The sequence below is a fragment of the Scyliorhinus torazame genome, chromosome 2 (genome assembly GCF_047496885.1).
Source record: "Scyliorhinus torazame isolate Kashiwa2021f chromosome 2, sScyTor2.1, whole genome shotgun sequence".
NCBI lineage: Eukaryota > Metazoa > Chordata > Chondrichthyes > Carcharhiniformes > Scyliorhinidae > Scyliorhinus > Scyliorhinus torazame.
Genome location: NC_092708.1, coordinates 2,229,372 through 2,253,056, shown reverse-complemented (window position 1 = coordinate 2,253,056; position 23,685 = coordinate 2,229,372). Strand labels below are relative to the sequence as shown.

At 50.6% G+C, this 23,685-nt stretch overlaps 1 protein-coding gene across 1 annotated transcript in view; it reads right to left on the bottom strand.

Moving 5' to 3' along the window:
• The window catches only part of LOC140385675 (tRNA endonuclease ANKZF1-like), a 191,171-nt gene that overhangs the window by 165,312 nt on the left and 2,174 nt on the right, over positions 1-23,685 (bottom strand). Inside the window, 4 exon segments of the mRNA XM_072468078.1 lie at positions 15,388-15,608; positions 17,295-17,391; positions 22,814-22,834; positions 22,836-22,912. Coding sequence (XP_072324179.1) covers positions 15,388-15,608; positions 17,295-17,391; positions 22,814-22,834; positions 22,836-22,912 — 416 coding nt within the window.

The window sequence follows — 23,685 nt, the reverse complement described above, 5'->3', positions numbered from 1 at the left end:
ATTCGGAGTAGGGTCATTGGGAGCTCTGTGAATTGCTCATTCGGAGTAGGGTCATTGGGAGCTCTGTGAATTGCTCATTCGAAGTAGGGTCACTGGGAGCTCTGTGAATTGCTCATTCGGAGTAGGGTCATTGGGAGCTCTGTGAATTGCTCATACGGAGTAGGGTCACTGGGAGCTCTGTGAATTGCTCATTCGGAGCTGGTTCGAGATGAAGCTCTGTGAATTGCTCATTCGGAGTAGGGTCATTGGGAGCTCGGTGAATTGCACATTCGGAGTAGGGTCACTGGGAGCTCTGTGAATTGCTCATTCGGAGTAGGGTCACTGGGAGCTCTGTGAATTGCTCATTCGGAGTAGGGTCATTGGGAGCTCTGTGAATTGTTCATTCGGAGCTGGGTCACTGGGAGCTCTGTGAATTGCTCATTCGGAGTAAGGTCACTGGGAGCTCTGTGAATTGCTCATTCGGAGTAGGGTCATTGGGAGCTCTGTGAATTGCTCATTCGGAGTAGGGTCATTGGGAGCTCTGTGAATTGCTCATTCGAAGTAGGGTCACTGGGAGCTCTGTGAATTGCTCATTCGGAGTAGGGTCATTGGGAGCTCTGTGAATTGCTCATACGGAGTAGGGTCACTGGGAGCTCTGTGAATTGCTCATTCGGAGCTGGTTCGAGATGAAGCTCTGTGAATTGCTCATTCGGAGTAGGGTCATTGGGAGCTCGGTGAATTGCACATTCGGAGTAGGGTCACTGGGAGCTCTGTGAATTGCTCATTCGGAGCTGGGTCATTGGGAGCTCTGTGAATTGCTCATTCGGAGTAGGGTCACTGGGAGCTCTGTGAATTGCTCATTCGGAGCTGGGTCACTGGTAGCTCTGTGAATTGCTCATTCGGAGCTGGTTCGAGATGAAGCTCTGTGAATTGCTCATTCGGAGTAAGGTCACTGGGGGCTCTGTGAATTGCTCATTCAGAGTTGGGTCACTGGGAGCTCTGTGAAGTGCTCATTCGGAGCTGAATCACTGGGAGCTCTGTGAATTGCTCATTCGGAGCTGGTTCGAGTTGAAGCTCTGTGAATTGCTCATTCGGAGTAGGGTCATTGGGAGGTCTGTGAATTGCTCATTCGGAGTAGGGTCATTGGGAGCTCTGTGAATTGCTCATTCGGAGTAGGGTCATTGGGAGCTCTGAATTGCTCATTCGGAGTAGGGTCACTGGGAGCTCTGTGAATTGCTCATTCGGACTGGGTCATTGGGAGCTCTGTGAAATGCTCATTCGGAGCTGGGACACTGGGAGCTCTGTGAATTGCTCATTCGGAGCTGACTCAATGGGAGCTCTGTGAATTACTCATTCGGAGAAGGGTCATTGAGAGCTGTGAATTGCTCATTCGGAGTAGGGTCATTGGGAGCTCTGTGAATTTCTCATTCGGAGTAGGGTCACTGGGATCTCTGTGAATTGCTCATTGGGAGTAGGGTCACTGGGAGCTCTGTGAATCGCTCATTCGGAGTAAGGTCACTGGGAGCTCTGTGAATTGCTCATTCGGAGTAGGGTCACTGGGAGCTCTGTGAATTGCTCATTCGGAGCTGAATCACTGGGAGCTCTGATTTGCTCATTCGGAGTAGGGTCACTCGGAGCTCTGTGAATTGCTCATTCGGAGCTGGGTCATTGGGAGCTCTGTGAAATGCTCATTCGGAGCTGGGTCACTGGGAGCTCTGTGAATTACTCATTCGGAGCTGATTCACTGGGAGCTCTGTGAATTGCTCATTCGGAGTAGGGTCACTGGGAGCTCTGTGAATTGCTCATTCGGAGTAGGGTCATTGGGAGTACTGTGAATTGCTCATTCGGAGTAGGGTCACTGGGAGCTCTGTGAATTGCTCATTCGGACTCGGGTCACTGGGAGCTCTGTGAATTGCTCATTCGGAGTAAGGTCACTGGGAGCTCTGTGAATTGCTCATTCGGAGTAGGGTCATTGGGAGCTCTGTGAATTGCTCATTCGGAGCTGGGTCACTGGGAGCTCTGAATTGCTCATTCGGAGTAAGGTCACTGGGAGCTCTGTGAATTACTCATTCGGACTAGGGTCACTGGGAGCTCTGTGAATTGCTCATTCGGAGTAGGGTCACTGGGAGCTCTGTGAATTGCTCATTCGAATCAGGGTCACTGGGAGCTCTGTGAATTGCTCATTCGGAGGAGGGTCATTGGGAGCTCTGTGAATTGCTCATTCGGATTCGGGTCACTGGGAGCTCTGTGAATTGCTCATTCGGAGCTGGTTCGAGTTGAAGCTCTGTGAATTGCTCATTCGGAGTAGGGTCATTGGGAGGTCTGTGAATTGCTCATTCGGAGTAGGGTCATTGGGAGCTCTGTGAATTGCTCATTCGGAGTAGGGTCATTGGGAGCTCTGTGAATTGCTCATTCGGAGTAGGGTCATTGGGAGCTCTGAATTGCTCATTCAGAGTAGGGTCACTGGGAGCTCTGTGAATAGCTCATTCGGAGCTGGGTCATTGGGAGCTCTGTGAAATGCTCATTCGGAGTAGGGTCACTGGGAGCTCTGTGAATTGCTCATTCGGAGTAGGGTCACAGGGAGCTCTGTGAATTGCTCCTTCGGAGTAAGGTCACTGGGGGCTCTGAATTGCTCATTCAGAGTTGGGTCACTGGGAGCTCTGTGAAGTGCTCATTCGGAGCTGAATCACTGGGAGCTCTGTGAATTGCTCATTCGGAGCTGGTTCGAGTTGAAGCTCTGTGAATTGCTCATTCGGAGTAGGGTCATTGGGAGGTCTGTGAATTGCTCATTCGGAGTAGGGTCATTGGGAGCTCTGTGAATTGCTCATTCGGAGTAGGGTCATTGGGAGCTCTGAATTGCTCATTCGGAGTAGGGTCACTGGGAGCTCTGTGAATTGCTCATTCGGAGCTGGGTCATTGGGAGCTCTGTGAAATGCTCATTCGGAGCTGGGACACTGGGAGCTCTGTGAATTGCTCATTCGGAGCTGACTCAATGGGAGCTCTGTGAATTACTCATTCGGAGAAGGGTCATTGAGAGCTGTGAATTGCTCATTCGGAGTAGGGTCATTGGGAGCTCTGTGAATTTCTCATTCGGAGTAGGGTCACTGGGATCTCTGTGAATTGCTCATTGGGAGTAGGGTCACTGGGAGCTCTGTGAATCGCTCATTCGGAGTAAGGTCACTGGGAGCTCTGTGAATTGCTCATTCGGAGTAGGGTCACTGGGAGCTCTGTGAATTGCTCATTCGGAGCTGAATCACTGGGAGCTCTGATTTGCTCATTCGGAGTAGGGTCACTCGGAGCTCTGTGAATTGCTCATTCGGAGCTGGGTCATTGGGAGCTCTGTGAAATGCTCATTCGGAGCTGGGTCACTGGGAGCTCTGTGAATTGCTCATTCGGAGCTGAATCACTGGGAGCTGTGTGAATTGCTCATTCGGAGTAGGGTCACTGGGAGCTCTGTGAATTGCTCATTCGAAGTAGGGTCACTGGGAGTATTGTGAATGGCTCATTCGGAGTAGGGTCACTGGGAGCTCTGTGAATTGCTCATTCGGAATAGGGTAACCGGGAGCTCTGTGAATTGCTCATTCGGAGTAAGGTCACTGGGAGCTCTGTGAATTGCTCATTCGGAGTAGGGTCATTGGGAGCTCTGTGAATTGCTCATTCGGAGCTGGGTCACTGGGAGCTCTGAATTGCTCATTCGGAGTAAGGTCACTGGGAGCTCTGTGAATTGCTCATTCGGAGTAGGGTCACTGGGAGCTCTGTGAATTGCTCATTCGAATCAGGGTCACTGGGAGCTCTGTGAATTGCTCATTCGGAGGAGGGTCATTGGGAGCTCTGTGAATTGCTCATTCGGATTAGGGTCACTGGGAGCTCTGTGAATTGCTCATTCGGAGCTGGTTCGAGTTGAAGCTCTGTGAATTGCTCATTCGGAGTAGGGTCATTGGGAGCTCTGTGAATTGCTCATTCGGAGTAGGGTCATTGGGAGCTCTGTGAATTGCTCATTCGGAGTAGGGTCATTGGGAGCTCTGAATTGCTCATTCAGAGTAGGGTCACTGGGAGCTCTGTGAATTGCTCATTCGGAGCTGGGTCATTGGGAGCTCTGTGAAATGCTCATTCGGAGCTGGGTCACTGGGAGCTCTGTGAATTGCTCATTCGGAGCTGAATCACTGGGAGCTCTGTGAATTGCTCATTCGGAGAAGGGTCATTGAGAGCTGTGAATTGCTCATTCGGAGTAGGGTTATTGGGAGCACTGTGAATTGCTCATTCGGAGTAGGGTCACTGGGAGCTCTGTGAATTGCTCATTCGGAGTAGGGTCACTGGGAGCTCTGTGAATTGCTCATTCGGAGTCGGGTCACTGGGAGCTCTGTGAATTGCTCATTCGGAGTAGGGTCACTGGGAGCTCTGTGAATTGCTCATTCGGAGTAAGGTCACTGGGAGCTCTGTGAATTGCTCATTCGGAGTAGGGTCATTGGGAGCTCTGTGAATTGCTCATTCGGAGCTGAAGCACTGGGAGCTCTGTGAATTGCTCATTCGGAGTCGGGTCACTGGGAGCTCTGTGAATTGCTCATTCGGAGTAGGGTCATTGGGAGCTCTGTGAATTGCTCATTCGGAGTAGGGTCATTGGGAGCTCTGTGAATTGCTCATTCGGAGCTGAAGCACTGGGAGCTCTGTGAATTGCTCATTCGGAGTACGGTCATTGGGAGCTCTGTGAATTGCTCATTCGGAGTAGGGTCATTGGGAGCTCTGTGAATTGCTCATTCGGAGTAGGGGCATTGGGAGCTCTGAATTGCTCATTCGGAGTAGGGTCACTGGGAGCTCTGTGAATTGCTCATTCGGAGTAGGGTCACTGGGAGCTCTGTGAATTGCTCATTCGGAGTAAGGTCACTGGGAGCTCTGTGATTTGCTCATTCTGAGTAGGGTCACTGGGAGCTCTGTGAATTGCTCATTCGGAGTAGGGTCATTGGGAGCTCTGTGAATTGCTCATTCGAAGTAGGGTCACTGGGAGCTCTGTTAATTGCTCATTCGGAGTAGGGTCATTGGGAGCTCTGTGAATTGCTCATTCGGAGTAGGGTCACTGGGAGCTCTGTGAATTGCTCATTCGGAGCTGGTTCGAGATGAAGCTCTGTGAATTGCTCATTCGGAGTAGGGTCATTGGGAGCTCGGTGAATTGCACATTCAGAGTTGGGTCACTGGGAGCTCTGTGAATTGCTCATTCGGAGCTGGGTCATTTGGAGCTCTGTGAATTGCTCATTCGGAGTAGGGTCACTGGGAGCTCTGTGAATTGCTCATTCAGAGTAGGGTCACTGGGAGCTCTGTGAATTGCTCATTCGGAGCTGGTTCGAGATGAAGCTCTGTGAATTGCTCATTCGGAGTAAGGTCACTGGGAGCTCTGTGAATTGCTCATTCAGAGCTGGGTCACTGGGAGCTCTGTGAAGTGCTCATTCGGAGTAGGGTCACTGTGAGCTCTGTGAATTGCTCATTCGGAGTAGGGACACTGGGAGCTCTGTGAATTGCTCATTCGGAGCTGAATCACTGGGAGCTCTGTGAATTGCTCATTCGGAGAAGGGTCATTGAGAGCTGTGAATTGCTCATTCGGAGTAGGGTCATTGGGAGCTCTGTGAATTTCTCATTCCGAGTAGGGTCACTGGGATCTCTGTGAATTGCTCATTCGGATTAGGGTCACTGGGAGCTCTGTGAATTGCTCATTCGGAGCTGGTTCGAGTTGAAGCTCTGTGAATTGCTCATTCGGAGTAGGGTCATTGGGAGGTCTGTGAATTGCTCATTCGGAGTAGGGTCACTGGGAGCTCTGTGAATTGCTCATTCGGAGTAGGGACACTGGGAGCTCTGTGAATTGCTCATTCGGAGCTGAATCACTGGGAGGTGTGTGAATTGCTCATTCGGAGAAGGGTCATTGAGAGCTCTGTGAATTGCTCATTCGGAGTAGGGTCACTGGGAGCTCTGTGAATTGCTCATTCGGAGTAGGGTCACTGGGAGCACTGTGAATTGCTCATTCGGAGTAGGGTCACTGGGAGCTCTGTGAATTGGTCATTCGGAGTAGGGTCACTGGGAGCTCTGTGAATTGCTCATTCGGAGTAAGGTCACTGGGAGCTCTGTGAATTGCTCATTCGGAGTAAGGTCACTGGGAGCTCTGTGAATTGCTCATTCGGAGCTGGGTCACTGGGAGCTCTGTGAATTGCTCATTCGAGTAGGGTCATTGGGAGCTCTGTGAATTGCTCATTCGGAGTAGGGTCACTGGGAGCTCTGTGAATTGCTTATTCGGAGTAAGGTCACTGGGAGCTCTGTGAATTGCTCATTCGAGTAGGGTCGCTGGGAGCTCTGTGAATTGCTCATTCGGAGCTGGGTCACTGGGAGCTCTGTGAATTGCTCATTCGGAGCTGGGTCACTGGGAGCTCTGTGAATTGCTCATTCGGAGTAGGGTCGCTGGGAGCTCTGTGAATTGCTCATTCGGAGCTGGGTCAGGCATATTGAGCCAAATAGCCTCATTCTGCTTTGTAACAGTTGTGATCTTGCGACTTCCGGTGGCGGCCATGGTGCGAGTGGTCGCACATGAAAATGAAAACCGCTTGTCACATGTTGACTTCAAATGACGTTACTGTGAAAAGCCCCTAGTCGCCTGTTCGGGGAGGCTGGTACGGGAATTGAACCGTGCTGCTGGCCTGCCTTGGTCTGGTTTCAAAGCCAGCTATTTAGCCCAGTGTGCTAAACCAGCCCCATTTGGTGTCTCCCGCTCGTGGAGGACTTTTTCGAACTTTCCCCGGCTAACGGGGAGTATCTCACTGGTGTATGGATTCGTGAACCAGAAGTGGTCGATAAAGGAGGGAACAATTGTTGAAAGCTGGTGTGGAGCCGGTGACACAGGGGAAGATGGTGGAAGGTCAGGGTTCGATCCTGCCGGCCCAGTGGTCGACGGAGCAGTTACTGGGCTTCCTCCTTGAGAAATTTGCCCAGAAGAGGACGGAGAACTTGGAGGACCTGGCCAGGGTGGTGGACCCGCGAAAGGCAAGGATCGACCGCATGGAGATGAGGTTAGTGGTCTGGCGATCCAGAAGGTGGAGGAGGTGATGAGGGCACACGAGGAGCAACTTGCCTCGATGGCAGAGGAGATGGGGTTGATAAGAGACCAATAAAGGAGGCTGGAGGAGAAGGTGGAGGACTTGGAGAATACATCGCGCTGGCAGAACATTCGGATGGTGGGCCTGCCGGAGGGCAGTGAGGAGGCAGACGCCGGCGCATATGTGGCGCGGATGTTTGAGAAGCTGCTGGGAAAGAGGGCATTTGTTCAGCCCCTGGAAGTGAACCGGGCGCACAGGGCGCTGACGAGGAAGCTGCAGAGGAACGAGCCGCCGGGGGCCATGGTGGTCTGCCTGCACCGGTTCTTGGACAAGGGGCGGAATTTGAGGCGGGCCAGGCAGATGAAGCGCTGGACTTGGGAAGGTAAGCACGCTGCACGTCTATCAGGACCTGGGTGCAGAGCTGGCCAAAAAAAGGGCGAGCTTCAACAAGGTGAAGACCTCTTTAAGAAGGGGGTGAAGTTCGGCATGTTGTACCCAGCTGTTTGTAGGTAACATATGAAGGCTGGGAACTCTACTTTGGGTCGCCAGAGGAGGTGATGGAATTTGTTTCAGAGAATGGACTGGCAGAAGGAGGACATTGAACTCTTGAGGGATGTTCCTGTTGTGTATTTTGTGGGTGGTTTGTGTGAATCACTTTTGCACTGGGTGGGGGCTGTTGGTTTGTTTCGGTCTTGATGGGGATGGTGAGAACTGTAAAGTTTGCACTGGGAAGAATGTTGAGCGGGGGGGGAAATCAGTGGAGGGTAGGATGCTGGGCGCCATGGGCAGGGGGCTACCAGGCTAGCTGAGTGGGCTAGCTGACAGGGATGGGTTGTTGAAAGGTGACATGGGGAGGGTCGATGACAGTGGCTGCCCGAGGTACTTTAAAGTTTCAGAAAAAAGGGAAAAATAACCCTCTGAAAGTCCAAATACACCACATCGATTGGTTCTCCCTCATCTTTTCTGCTAGTTATGATTTCCCTTACATAAATCCATGTTTCTCTGTCCCATCTCACTATTTTCTAAGTGATCAATTAACACATCTTTTATAATAGATTCTAACAGATCTGTACTTCTGTTTTATTTCTTCTTTTACATGGATGATGTAAAAGCAGTTAGCACTGTTGCTTCACAGCGCCAGGGTCCCAGGTTCGATTCCCGGCTGGGTCACTGTCTGTGCGGAGTCTGCACATTTACATAGAATTTACAGTGCAGAAGGAAGCCATTCGGCCCATCGAGTCTGCACCGGCTCCTGGAAAGAGCATCATACCCAAGGTCAACACCTCCACCCTATCCCCATAACCCAGTAACCCCACCCAACACTAAGGGCAATTTTGAACACTAAGGGCAATTTATCATGGCCAATCCACCTAACCCGCACATCTTTGGACTGTGGGAGGAAACCGGAGCACCCGGAGGAAACCCACGCACACACGGGGAGGATGTGCAGACTCCGCACAGACAGTGACCCAGGCCGGAATCGAACCTGGGACCCTGGAGCTGTGAAGCAATTGTGCTATTCACAAGGCTACCGTGCTGCCCTGAGAAATACACCAAACGTGTTGCTTGGCCAACAGAAAACATCATCAAAGGGCTCGTGCGGGATTTGAACCCGGGACCTCTTGTAAACTTCGACAATGAAACACCCAAAGCGAGAATCATACCCCTAGACCAACAAGCCCCATAAAATTTTTTTTTTTAAGTGAATGTAAATTCGAACGCCTGCTATGATGGGATTTGAACCTATGTTCCTGCCTGGGCCTCTTGACAACTAGACCAGTGACATTACAACTGCGCCACAATCTCCCCAAATCTCCCCGTGTCTGTGTGGGTTTCCTCCGGGAGCTCCGGTTTCCTCCCACAAGTCCCGAAAGACGTGCTGTTAGCCTAATTGGACATTGTGAATTCTCCCTCTGTGTACCCGAACAGGCGCCGGAATGTGGCGACTAGGGGCTTTTCACAGTAACTTCATTGCAGTGTTAGTGTAAGCCTACTTGTGACAATAATAAAGATTATAATCATGTAGCAAAGTTGGCAGATGACATTAAGGTGAGTGGTAAAGCTAAGTGTGCAGAGGACACAAAGTCTGCAGAGGAATATAGTTAGTTTAAGTCAGTGGGCAAGGGTCTGGCAGATGCAGTATAATGTTGGTAAATGTGAGGTCATCCATTTTTATAGGAATAACAGCAAAATGGTCTATTATTTAAATTGTAAAACATGGCAGCGTGCCGTGCAGAGAGACCTGGGAGTGCTAGCGCATGAATAGCAAAAACTTGGTTTGCAGGTAATTAAGAAGGCAAATGAAATGTTGTCCTTCATTGCTAGAGGGATGGAGTTTAAAAAGTGAGGTTATGTTGCAGCTGTATAGGGTGCTGGTGAGGCCACACCTGGAGTACTGTGGTTTGTTTTGGTCTCCCTACTTGAGAAAGGACGCACTGGCACTGGAGGGGATGCAGAGGAGATTCACTCGGTTGATTCCGGAGTTCAGAGGATTGGCTTATGAGGAGAGGTTGAGTAGACTGGGACTGTACTGATTGGAATTTAGAAGGATGAGGGGGGATCTTATAGAAACATACAAAATTATGAAGGGAATTGATAGGATAGATGCGGGCAGGTTGTTTCCACTGGCGGGTGAAAGCAGAACATAGAAAATACAGCACAGAACAGGCCCTTCGGCCCACGATGATGTGCCGAACCTTTGTCCTAGATTAATCATAGATTATCATTGAATTTACAGTGCAGAAGGAGGCCATTCGGCCCTTTGGGTCTGCACCGGCTCTTGGAAAGAGCACCCTACTCAAACTCAACACCTCCACCCAACACCAAGGGCAATTTGGACATTAAGGGCAATTTATCATTGGCCAATTCACCTAACCCGCACATCTTTGGACTGTGGGAGGAAACCGGAGCACCCGGAGGAAACCCACGCAGACACGGGGAGGACGTGCAGACTCCACACAGACAGTGACCCAAGCCGGAATCGAACCTGGGACCCTGGAGCAGTGAAGCAATTGTGCTATCCACAATGCTACCGTGCTGCCCTTAAGAACAAATAAATCTACACTATATCATTTTACCATAATCCATGTACCTATCCAATAGCTGCTTGAAGGTCCCTAATGTTTCCGACTCAACTACTTCCACAGGCAGTGCATTCCATGCCCCCACTACTCTCTGGGTAAAGAACCTACCTCTGATATCCCTCCTATATCTTCCACCTTTCACCTTAAATTGATGTCCCCTTGTAATGGTTTGTTCCACCCGGGGAAAAAGTCTCTGACTGTCTACTCTATCCATTCCCCTGATCATCTTATAAACCTCTATCAAGTCGCCCCTCATCCTTCTCCGTTCTAATGAGAAAAGGCCTAGCACCCTCAACCTTTCCTCGTAAGACCTACTCTCCATTCCAGGCAACATCCTGGTAAATCTCCTTTGCACCTTTTCCAAAGCTTCCACATCCTTCCTAAAATGAGGCGACCAGAACTGTACACAGTACTCCAAATGTGGCCTTACCAAGGTTTTGTACAGCTGCATCCTCACCTCACGGCTCTTAAATTCAATCCCTCTGTTAATGAACAGCTCTATCCACTTGAGTGGCAACTTTCAAAGATGTATGAACATAGACCCCAAGATCTCTCTGCTCCTCCACATTGCCAAGAACTCTACCGTTAACCCTGTATTCCGCATTCGTATTTGTCCTTCCAAAATGGACAACCTCACACTTTTCAGGGTTAAACTCTATCTGCCACTTCTCAGCCCAGCTCTGCATCCTATCTATGTCTCTTTGCAGCCGACAACAGCCCTCCTCACTATCCACAACTCCACCAATCTTCGTATCGTCTGCAAATTTACTGACCCACCCTTCAACTCCCTCATCCAAGTCATTAATGAAAATCACAAACAGCAGAGGACCCAGAACTGATCCCTGCGGTACACCACTGGTAACTGGGATCCAGGCTGAATATTTGCCATCCACCACCACTCTCTGACTTCTATCGGTTAGCCAGTTAGTTATCCAACTGGCCAAATTTCCCACTATCCCATGCCTCCTTACTTTCTGCAGAAGCCTACCATGGGGAACCTTATCAAATGCCTTACTAAAATCCATTTACACTACATCCACTGCTTTACCTTCATCCACATGCTTGGTCACCTCCTCAAAGAATTCAATAAGACTTGTAAGGCAAGACCTACCCCTCACAAATCCGTGCTGACTATCCCTAATCAAGCAGTGTCTTTCCAGATGCTCAGAAATCCTATCCTTCAGTACCCTTTCCATGACTTTGCCTACCACCGAAGTAAGACTAACTGGCCTGTAATTCCCAGGGTTATCCCTATTCCCTTTTTTGAACAGGGGCACGACTTCGCCACTCTCCAATCCCCTGGTACCACCCCTGTTGACAGTGAGGACGAAAAGATCATTGCCAACGGCTCTGCAATTTCATCTCTTGCTTCCCATAGAATCCTTAGATATATCCCGTCAGGCCCGGGGGACTTGTCTATCCTCAAGTTTTTCAAAATGCCCAACACATATTCCTTCCTGACAAGTATTTCCTCGAGCTTACCAATCTGTTTCACACTGTCCTCTCCAACAATATCGCCCCTCTCATTTGTAAATACAGAAGAAAAGTACTCGTTCAAGACCTCTCCTATCTCTTCAGACTCAATACACAATCTCCCGCTACTGTCCTTGATCGGACCTACCCTCGCTCTAGTCATTCTCATATTTCTCACATATGTGTAAAAGGCCTTGGGGTTTTCCTTGATCCTACCCGCCAAAGATTGTTCATGCCCTCTCTTAGCTCTCCTAATCCCTTTCTTCAGTTCCCTCCTGGCTATCTTGTATCCCTCCAATGCCCTGTCTGAACCTTGTTTCCTCAGCCTTACACAAGTCTCCTTCTTCCTCTTAACAAGACATTCAACCTCTCTTGTCAACCATGGTTCCCTCACTCGGCCATCTCTTCCCTGCCTGACAGGGACATACATATCAAGGACACGTAGCACCTGTTCCTTGAACAAGTTCCACATTTCACTTGTGTCCTTCCCTGACAGCCTATGTTCCCAACTTATGCACTTCAATTCTTGTCTGACAACATCGTATTTACCCTTCCCCCAATTGTAAACCTTGCCCTGTTGCACGCACCTATCCCTCTCCATTACTAAAGTGAAAGTCACAGAATTGTGGTCACTATCTCCAAAATGCTCCCCCACTAACAAATCTATCACTTGCCCTGGTTCATTACCAAGTACTAAATCCAATATTGCCCCTCCTCTGGTCGGACAATCTACATACTGTGTTAGAAAAGCTTCCTGGACACACTGCACAAACACCACCCCATCCAAACTATTTGATCTAAAGAGTTTCCACTCAATATTTGGGAAGTTAAAGTCACCCATGACGACTACCCTGTGACTTCTGCACCTTTCCAAAATCTGTTTCCCAATCTGTTCCTCCACATCTCTGCTACTATTGGGGGGCCTATAGAAAACTCCCAACAAGGTGACTGCTCCTTTCCTATTTCTGACTTCAACCCATACTACCTCAGTAGGGTGATACTCCTCGAACTGCCTTTCTGCAGCTGTTATACTATCTCTAATTAACAATGCCACGCCCCCCACCTCTTTTACCACCCTCCCTAATCTTATTGAAACATCTATAACCAGGGACCTCTGCCCCTCTTCTATCCAAGTTTCCGTGATGGCCACCACATCGTAGTCCCAAGTACCGATCCATGCCTTAAGTTCACCCACCTTATTCCTGATGCTTCTTGCGTTGAAGTATACACACTTCAACCCATCTCCGTGCCTGCAAGTACTCTCCTTTGTCAGTGTTCCCTTCCCCACTGCCTCATTACACGCTTTGGCGTCCTGAATATCGGCTACCTTAGTTGCTGGACTACAAATTCGGTTCCCATTCCCCTGCCAAATTAGTTTAAACCCTCCCGAAGAGTACTAGAAAACCTCCCTCCCAGGATATTGGTGCCCCTCTGGTTCAGATGCAACCCGTCCTGCTTGTACAGGTCCCACCTTCCCCAGAATGCGCTCCAATTATCCAAATACCTGAAGCCCTCCCTCCTACACCATTCCTGCAGCCACGTGTTCAGCTGCACTCTCTCCATATTCCTAGCCTCGCTATCACGTGGCACCGGCAACAAACCAGAGATGACAACTCTGTCTGACCTGGCTTTTAACTTCCAGCCTAACTCCCTAAACTCGTTTATTACCTCCACACCCCTTTTCCTACCTATGTCGTTGGTACCAATGTGCACCACGACTTCTGGCTGCTCACCCTCCCCCTTAAGGATCCTGAAGACACGATCCGAGACATCCCTGGCCCTGGCACCCGGGAGGCAACATACCTTCCGGGAGTCTCGCTCGCGGCCACAGAATCTCCTATCTATTCCCCTAACCATTGAATCTCCTACAACTATTGCTTTTCTATTCTCCCCCCTTCCCTTCTAAGCCCCAGAGCCAGACTCAGTGCCAGAGACCTGGCCGCTAGGGCCTTCCCCCGGTAGGTCCTCCCCCAGGGATCAGCCCCTCTGCCTCCCGGATGATCCGAAGTTCATCCAGCTCCAGTTCCCTAACACTCCCAGGACAGGTACAGCAAGGTGTTAGATACAGAGTAAAGCTCCCTCTACACTGTCACCATCAAACACTCCCAGGACAGGCACAGCACGGGGTTAGATACAGCGCAAAGCTCCCTCTACACTGTCCCCATCAAACACTCCCAGGACAGGTACAGCATGGGGTTAGATACAGAGTAAAGCTCCCTCTACACTGTCCCCATCCAACACTCCCAGGACAGGTACATCCCCCCCAGGACAGGTACATCCCCCCCCCAGCATTCAAAACGGTATACTTGTTTTGAAGGGGAACGGCCACGAGGGATCCCTGCACTGTCTGCCTGTTTGTTTTTTTCACCCTGACTGTAACCCAGCTATTCTTGTCCTGTACCTTGGGTGTGGTTACCTCCCTGTAACTCTTCTCAATCACCCCCTCTGCCTCCAGGATGATCCGAAGTTCATCCAGCTCCAGTTCCCTAACACGGTCTTTGAGGAGCTGAAGTTGGGTGCACTTCCCGCAGGTATAGTCAGTGGAGACACCGGTAGTATCCCTCACCACCCACATCCTACAGGAGGAGCATGCAACTGGCCTAGCCTCCATCCCCTCTTACCTGACAGAATATAGCTGCCCTGTGGACTAACTAGATCTCCACCCTCCGACTCTGCTCACAGGCAGCTACACTTTCTGTAAACTCCTGACTCTCTTCTCACTCTTTGCGGAAATGTCGGAAACAAAATGAAAGGAGCACCTTACCCCCTCCTCACTTAACTCCCTCGGTCACCAAACTCTCACTATCGCACTCAAAAAGCACCAAATTCAGCACTCACTGCAAACAAAGTCTGCACTGTAGGGGATCACTTTTATACTGTGAATCTAGCCTCTGAAAAACTGGCCTAATCCAATTAACTAATTAACAAGCTCCAGCTGCAAGTGCCTACAAGTAGAAGCCTGTTTAAAGCTGATTGAAAATTCACCTTCTTCTAAACCAAACAGCAACTTTTAAGTTAATTAACTAAATAAAAGAAAGACTAAACTTTAGATAAAAATGAAGCCTTCTACTCCCTCGGTCACCAAACTCTTACTATAGCACTCAAATGCACCAAATTCAGCACTCAGTAGATTTAGGACTGAGTTGAGGAGGAACGTCTTCACCCAAAGGGTTGTGAATCTGTGGAATTCCCTGCCCAGTGAAGCATGTGAGGCGACCTCGTTAAGTGTTTTCAAGTCAGAGGTAGATAGATTTTTGAACAGTAAAGGAATTCAGGGTTATGGTGGGCGAGAGGGTTAAGTGGAGCTGAGTCCACAAAAACATCAGTCAGAAGTCTTCCAACACTTGTCCTGCACATCTCCACTGAACCTACCCCCCTCACCTTGAACCTGTGCCCCCTTGTAATTGTCATTTCCACCCTTGGAAAAAGCCTCTGACTGTTCACCCTATCTATACCCCTAATAATTTTATAAAGTTCTATCAGGTCGCCCCTCAGCCTCCGTCTCTCTAGGGAGAACAATCCCAGTTCATTCAATCTCTCCTCATAGCTAATACCCTCCATACCAGGCAACATCCTGGTAAACCTTTTCTGTACTCTCTCCAAAGCCTCCAATACCTGTAGAAACTTTTAGTCAGATAGTTATTATTGCATTGCTGTGTGGCATCTTATTGTGAAAATTGGATGTCCCATTTCCAAAGCAGTGACAATATTTTAAGCAGACTTCATTAGCTGCACTGTGGAGAGGGCGATGGTTCGCGGAGTGAGCAGAGCCAGATGCTTACCTGCTTACCCTGCAGGACACAGCGATAGACGGAGAGATACTCGCCCTCCGCAGTCTCGAAGATAACTCGATGGGCCCGCCGACCGCGTTGCTTCTCTCCTGTAGGAGGATCTTCATCTGCAGGACAGGGAACATTCTGTCTGCACCAGCCAAGTACCCGCTCAGGCTCAGGGTCAGAATCAGAGGGTTCAGAATCAGAGCCGGAAATACTGGAGATCTCATCTGAAACAGAAAGTTCTCAAATGACAGCAACCCAAATCAGAGAATAGATCTCAGGAGACAAGAAGACACTGGTACCAGGAGGAAAAACCAGAGTAAAGCTCCCTCCACACTGTCCCCATCAAACACTCCCAGGACAGGTACAGCACGGGGTTAGATACAGAGTAAAGCTCCCTCTTCACTGTCCCCATCAAACACTCCCAGGACAGGTACAGCACGGGGTTAGGTACAGAGTAAAGCTCCATCCACACTGTCCCCATCAAACACTCCCAGGACAGGTACAGCACGAGGTTAGATACAGAGTAAAGCTCCCTCTACACTGTCCCCATCAAACACTCCCAGGACAGGTACAGCACGGGGTTAGATACAGAGTAAAGGTCCCTCTACACTGTCCCCATCAAACACACCCAGGACAGGGACAGCATGGGGTTAGATACAGAGTAAAGCTCCCTCTACACTGTCCCCATCAAACACTCCCAGGACAGGTACAGCACGGGGTTAGATACAGAGTAAAGCTCCCTCGACACTGTCCCCATCAAACACTCCCAGGACTGGTACAGCACGGGGTTAGATACAGAGTAAAGCTCCCTCCACACTGTCCCCATCAAACACTCCCAGGACAGGTACAGCACGGGGTTAGATACAGAGTAAAGCTCCCTCTACACTGTCCCCATCAAACACTCCCAGGACTGGTACAGCATGGGGTTAGATACAGAGTAAAGCTCCCTCCACACTGTCCCCATCAAACACTCCCAGGACAGGTACAGCACGGGATTAGATACAGAGTAAAGCTCCCTCTACACTGTCCCCATCAAACACTCCCAGGACAGGTACAGCACGGGGTTAGATACAGAGTAAAGCTCCCTATACACAGACCCCATCAGACACTCCCTGGACAGGTACAGCACGGGGTTAGATACAAAGTAAAGCTCCCTCCACACTGTCCCCATCAAACACTCCCAGGACAGGTACAGCACGGGATTAGATACAGAGTAAAGCTCCCTCCACACTGTCCCCATCAAACACTCCCAGGACACGTACAGCACGGGGTTAGATACAGAGTAAAGCTCCCTCTACACTGTCCCCATCAAACACTCCCAGGCCACGTACAGCACGGGGTTAGATACAGAGTAAAGCTCCCTCTACACTGTCCCCATCAAACACTCCCAGGACACGTACAGCACGGGGTTAGATACAGAGTAAAGCTCCATCCACACTGTCCCCATCAAACACTCCCAGGACAGGTACAGAACGGGGTTAGATACAGAGTAAAGCTCCCTCTACACTGTCCCCATCAAACACTCCCAGGACAGGTACAGCACGGGGTCCGATACAGAGTAAAGCTCCCTCCACACTGTCCCCATCAAACACTCCCAGGACAGGTACAGCATGGGGATAGATACAGAGTAAAGCTCTCTCTACACTGTCCCCATCAAACACTCCCAGGACAGGTACAGCACGGGGTTAGATACAGAGTAAAGCTCTCTCTACACTGTCCCCATCAAACACTCCCAGGACAGGTACAGCACGGGGTTAGATACAGAGTAAAGCTCTCTCTACACTGTCCCCATTAAACACTCCCAGGACAGGTACAGCACGGGGCTAGATACAGAGTAAAGTTCTCGGCGCCATTGTCAGGGTGGTTAGATATGCTCTAACTAAATCGAATATGAACTGAGAATCTGGTACCTGCTATTTCCTCAAAGCTCTCGGCGCTAATGGGTTGAGCTCCCAGGAGCCTTTGCCTTAGGTTAAACCTGTGCCAGTCCAGTTTGTAGTGTTCCGTCTTGAGATAGAGAGAGAAAGTTAATTGTGCTAAGTGAACACATTTGTAGATGCAGCACATTTAATGACGTATCCAATTTCCTTTCTGATCTCCAGTTTCAATCACTCCTGCATTTGGAAAGTTTTGCTCACTTAGAAGATGTTGCCAATGATACCTTCCGGCAAACAACTCTGCTTCTGGGTTGAACAACACCCTTCGTGCCTCTGCGATGTTTACATTATGTATAAGATGATAAAAGGTATTGAGCAGAGTGGCTAAAGGGCATATCAGGTCGCTCCATCATGGCTGATTATTTACCTCTGCCATTGTTCCCACAATCCCCATTTCCCGTGGTTCTTTCCCCACTATTCCCATTAGTATCCACAAAGCTATTGATTTCTTCCTGCTGAGCTTCTACCCTCTGGGGGAGAGAATTTCAAAGATTCACCCCCCCTCTCTCGGGTGATGGAATTCTCCCTGATCTCGGTATTAAACGGCCTGCCCCTTACTCTGATACTGTGTCCACTGGTTCGTGACTCACCAACCAGGGGAGCCGTCCTCTCCACATCTCTCACAGCACAGCCAGGTCACATCCAGTAAAGAATTTAGGGAAGGTTTCCTCAATCTCGGAGTCTGAGTTTGAGGACAGCGAGGCCCTTCAGCCCATCTGGTCTGCGCCGGCCATCCAGCCCTTATCTCTTCTCAGCCCATTTTGCAGCACGTGCTCCGTAGCCTTGTATACTGCGGTGTTTCAATCGCTCATCTAAATGCTTCTCAAATGTTGTGAGGGTTCCCGCCTCCACCACCCTTTCAGGCAGCGAGTTCCAGATTCCCAACACCCTCTGGGTTAAAAGGTTTTTCCACAAATCCCAATCGATACCCCTTGGTTATTGACCTTTCCTATCCATCTATGTCCCTCATACTTTTGTACACCCTGATCATAAGACACAGGAGCAGAATTAGGCCACTCGGCCCATCGAGTCTGCTCCGCCATTCAATCATGGCTGATATTTTCTCATCCCCATTCTCCTGCCTTCTCCCCATAACCCCTGATCCCCTTATTAACCAAGAACCTATCTATCTCTGTCTTAAAGACACTCAGTGATTTGGCCTCCACAGCCTTCTGCGGCGAAGAGTTCCACAGATTCACCCCCCTCTGGCTGAAGAAATTCCTCCTCATCTCTGTTTTAAAGGATCGTCCCTTTAGTCTGAGATGGTGCCTCTGCTTCTAGTTTTTCCTACAAGTGGAAACATCCTCTCCACGTCCACTCTATCCAGGCCTCACAGTATCCTGTAAGTTTCAATAAGATCCCCCCTCATCCTTCTAAACTCCAGACCCAGAGTCCTCAATCACAGCTCATACGACAAGCCTTTCATTCCAGGGATCATTCTGTTCAGCCCCCCCCCCCCCCCCCCCCCGATCCCCCTTCCCTGCTCCAAGGAAAACAACCCCAGCCTAAGCAGCCTCGCTTCACAAGGCAATCCGTCCACCCTGGGGACTAGCCTGCTGAACCTCTGTTGCACTCCCTAGATTGTAGTGATGAAAAATGAAATGAAATGATGTCCTTCCATAGGAAAGGAAACCTATGGGGCTGGTTTAGCACACTGGGCTAAATCGCTGGCTTTTAAAGCAGACCAAGGCAGGCCAGCAGCACGGTTCAATTCCCGTACCAGCCTCCCCGAACAGGCGCCGGAATGTGGCGACTAGGGACTTTTCACAGTAACTTCATTTGAAGCCTACTTGTGACAATAGGCGATTTTCATTTCATTTCAACCAAAATTTATAAAATATTATTTCATGGGATAGAACAAGAACAAAGAAATGTACAGCACAGGAACAGGCCCTTCGGCCCTCCAAGCCCGTGCCGACCATGCTGCCCGACTAAACTACAATCTTCTACACTTCCTGGGTCCGTATCCCTCTATTCCCATCCTATTCATGTATTTGTCAAGATGCCCCTTAAATGTCACTATCGTCCCTGCTTCCACCACCTCCTCCGGCAGCGAGTTCCAGGCCACCCACTACCCTCTGCGTAAAAAACTTGCCTCGTACATCTACTCTAAACCTTGCCCCTCTCACCTTAAACCTATGCCCCCTAGTAATTGACCCCTCTACCCTGGGGGAAAAACCTCTGACTATCCACTCTGTCTATGCCCCTCATCATTGTGTAGACCTCTGTCAGGTCGCCCCCTCAACCTCCAACGTTCCAGAGAGAACAGAGTTTATTCAACCGCTCCTCCAGCATTTGTTGCCCGTGCTGAAGACCCGATAGCTTCCCACACCCAAATCATTTATACAGATTATACATGGCCTCAGCACTGACCCATGTTCCCAGTTGTAAATCCTTTATAAAAGATTACAATATTTCCCCTATTATTAACCTCAAACAGGCCTCACGTTCTGTTTTCTCTCTCCCTCCCTTTGTAAATAGCAGGGTTACATTTGTGACTTTCCAGTCAGCAGGAACCTATGCTGAATCTCTGAAAGATAATCACCAATGCATCCACTATCTGCATAGCCACCTCCTTCAGCACCCTGGGATGTAGCTCACCTGATCGTGATCCAGGGAATTTGTCAACCTTCAATCTAATGTTTTGCTTACTTTCTCTTCATTAATGCTAATTTATTTCTGTTCCTCAAGTCCCTTGGTTCCCCAGTATCACTGGGACATTTTCTGTTTCTTCCACTGTGAAGAGACACCAAGGAGATGTTTCGTTTCTCTGTCATTTTCCTATTGGCCATAATCAATCCTCCCTGGCCTGTGACACACCCACATTTGTCATTCATCTTTTCCTTCTCACATTCTCATTGGCTGCAGGCCAGATCCCAGACGATTGGAGAACAGCTAATGTGGTTCCGCTGTTTCAGAAAGGCAGCAGGGATATTCCGGGTCGGTATATCACGTCGGTAGTCGGTAGATTATTGGCGCGAATTCTCAGGGGCAGGATTCATACCCATTTAGAAACAAATGGACTCATCAGCGATCGACAGCATGGTTTTGTGAAGGGGGGCTCGTGCCTCATTCACTTGATCGAGTTTTTTGAGGAGGTGACAAAGATGATTGATGAAGGGAGGGTGGTGGATGTTGTTTACATGGACTTCCGGAAAGCCTTTGACGGTGCCTCATGGCAGACTGGTACAAAAGGTGAAGTCACACGGGATCAGGGGTGAGCTGGAAAGATGGATACAGAACTGGCTCGGTCACAAAAGGCAAAGGGTAGCAGTAGAAGGGTATTTTTCTGAATGGAAGGTTATGACTAGTGGTGTTCCACAGGGATCAGTGCTGGGACCTCTGTTGTTTGTAGTATACATAAGCGATTTGAAGGAAAATATAGCTGGTCTGATCAGTAAGATGACACCAATGTTGTTGGAGTGGCAGATAATATTGAGGATTGTCAGAGGATACAGCAGGACAATGGATAGGTTGGAGACTTGGGCAGAGAAATGGCAAATGGAGTTTAATCCGGACAAATGTGAGGTAATGCATTTTGATAATGGTAAAACTCTTAGGAATATAGAAAGTCGGAGAGATCTGGGCGTGCAGGTCCACAGATCTTTGAAAGTGGCCACACAAGTGGACAAGGTAGTTAAGAAAGCAGACGGAATGCTTGCCTTCATTGGACGGGGCATTGAGTATAAAAAACCCTGACAAGTCATGCTGCAGTTGTACAGAACCTTGGTATGGCCGCACTTGGAATGTTGCGCACAATTCGGTCGCCACACTACCAAAAGGATGTGGAGGCTTTGGAGAGGGTGCAGAGGTTTACCAGGATGTTGCCTGGTATGGAGGGTGTTAGCTGTGCGGAGAGGCTGAATAGACTTGGACTGTTTTCATTAGAAAGACGGAGGTTGAGGGGTGACCTGATCGAGGTCTACAAGATTATGAGGGGCGTGGATAGAGTGGATGGGCAGGCACTCTTTCCGAGGGTGGAGGGGTCAGTCACCAGGGGGCAGAGGTTAAGGTCGTGGGACAAAGTTTAGAGGAGATGTGCGAGGCAGGTTTTTACACAGAGGGTGGCGAGTGCCTGGAACGCGTTGCCAGGGGAGGCTGTGGAAGCAGATACATTAACGGTGTTCAAAAGGCATCTTGACAAACACATGGATAGGATGGGTATAGAGGGATACGGCACAAGGAAGTGCTGAGGGTTTTGGCCAAGGTTGGTATCATGGCCGCCACAGGCTTGGAGGGCCGAAGGGCCTGATCATGTGCTGCATTGTTCTTGGGTAACCCAGGGTGACGGGCAGCCCATCGCCCGGGGTGACGGGCAGCCCATCGTCCGGGGTGACGGGCAGCCCATCGAGCGGGGTGACGGGCAGCCCTTCGCCCGGGGTGACGGGCAGCCCATCGCCCGGGGTGACGGGCAGCCCATCGAGCGGAGGGTGACGGGCAGCCCATCGCCCGGGGTGACGCGCAGCCCATCGCCCGGGGTGACGGGCAGCCTCATCGAGCGGGGTGACGGGCAGGCCCATCGCCCGGGGTGACGCGCAGCCCATCGCCCGGGGTGGACGCGCAGCCCATCGCCCGGGGTGACGCGCAGCCCATCGCCCGGACTAACGCGCAGTCCATCGCCCGGGGTGACGGGCAGCCCATCGCCCGGGGTAACTGTAAGGAAGAACAGGCCATCGCCCGGGGTGACGCACAGTCCATCGCCGGGGTGACGCACAGTCCATCGCCCGGGGTGACGCACAGTCCATCGCCCGGGGTGACGCACAGTCCATCGCCCGGGGTGACGCACAGTCCATCGCCCGGGGTGACGCACAGTCCATCGCCGGGGTGACGCACAGTCCATCGCCCGGGGTGACGCACAGTCCATCGCCCGGGGTGACGCACGGTCCATCGCCCGGGGTGACGCACGGTCCATCGCCCGGGGTGACGCACAGTCCATCGCCCGGGGTGACGCACAGCCCATCGCCCGGGGTGACGCACGGTCCATCGCCCGGGGTAACACAGTCCATCGCCCGGGGTGACGCACAGTCCATCGCCCGGGGTGACGCACAGTCCATCGCCCGGGGTAACACACAGTCCATCGCCCGGGGTAACACACAGTCCATCGCCCGGGTGATGCACAGTCCATCGCCCGGGGTAACACACGGTCCATCGCCCGGGTAACGCACAGCCCATCGCCCGGGGGTAACTGTAAGGAAGAACAGGCCATCGCCCGGGGTAACGCACAGCCCATCGCCAGGGGTAACACAGTCCATCGCCCGGGGTGACGCACAGTCCATCGCCCGGGGTGACACACAGTCCATCGTCCTCCCAGGGTTAACACAGTCCATCGCCCGGGGTGACGCACAGTCCATCGCCCGGGGTAACACACAGTCCATCGCCCGGGGTAACACAGTCCATCGCCCGGGGTAACACACAGTCCATCGCCCGGGGTAACACACAGCCCATCGCCAGGGGTAACTGTACGGGAGAACAGGCCATCGCTTGGTCTTTACCTGGTCTTCTCGGTTGTCGAAGGTTGTAATGACATGTGGAGCAGGACATCTTGTCAGAGATCTCGAGCAGTGCCCGTCCTTCACAGACCACATCATCCTCTACACCGCGAAATTACCCATTAGTTGTTTGATACACAATTTATATATTACATATAATGATCAGCAATCCACAGCGAGTGAGCCCATTAACTGTGCACTCCGAGGTAGAGCAGACAGGGACATTAACTGTGCACTCCCGAGGTAGAGCAGACAGGGACATTAACTGTGCACTCCGAGGTAGAGCAGACAGGGACATGAATTCTGTACTCCCGAGGTAGAGCAGACAGGGACATTAACTGTGCACTCCGAGGTAGAGCAACAGGGACATTAATTCTGTACTCCCGAGGTAGAGCAGACAGGGACATTAACTCTGCACTCCCGAGGTAGAGCAGACGGGGACATTAATTCTGTACTCCCGAGGTAGAGCAGACGGGGACATTAACTGTGCACTCCCGAGGTAGAGCAGACAGGGACATTAACTCTACTCCCGAGGTAGAGCAGACAGGGACATTAACTCTGCACTCTGCGAGGTAGAGCAGACGGGGACATTAACTCTGTACTCGCGAGGTAGAGCAGACAGGGACATTAACTCTGCACTCCCGCGGTAGAGCAGACAGGGACATTAACTCTGTACTCCGAGGTAGAGCAGATGGGGACATTAACTCTGCACTCCCGCGGTAGAGCAGACAGGGACATTAACTCTGTACTCGCGAGGTAGAGCAGACAGGGACATTAACTCTGCACTCCCGAGGTAGAGCAGACAGGGAGATGTGGATGAACACAGTGGGATTGGTCGTCTGAAGTGTATTTATTTCAATGTGAGAAGTATAACG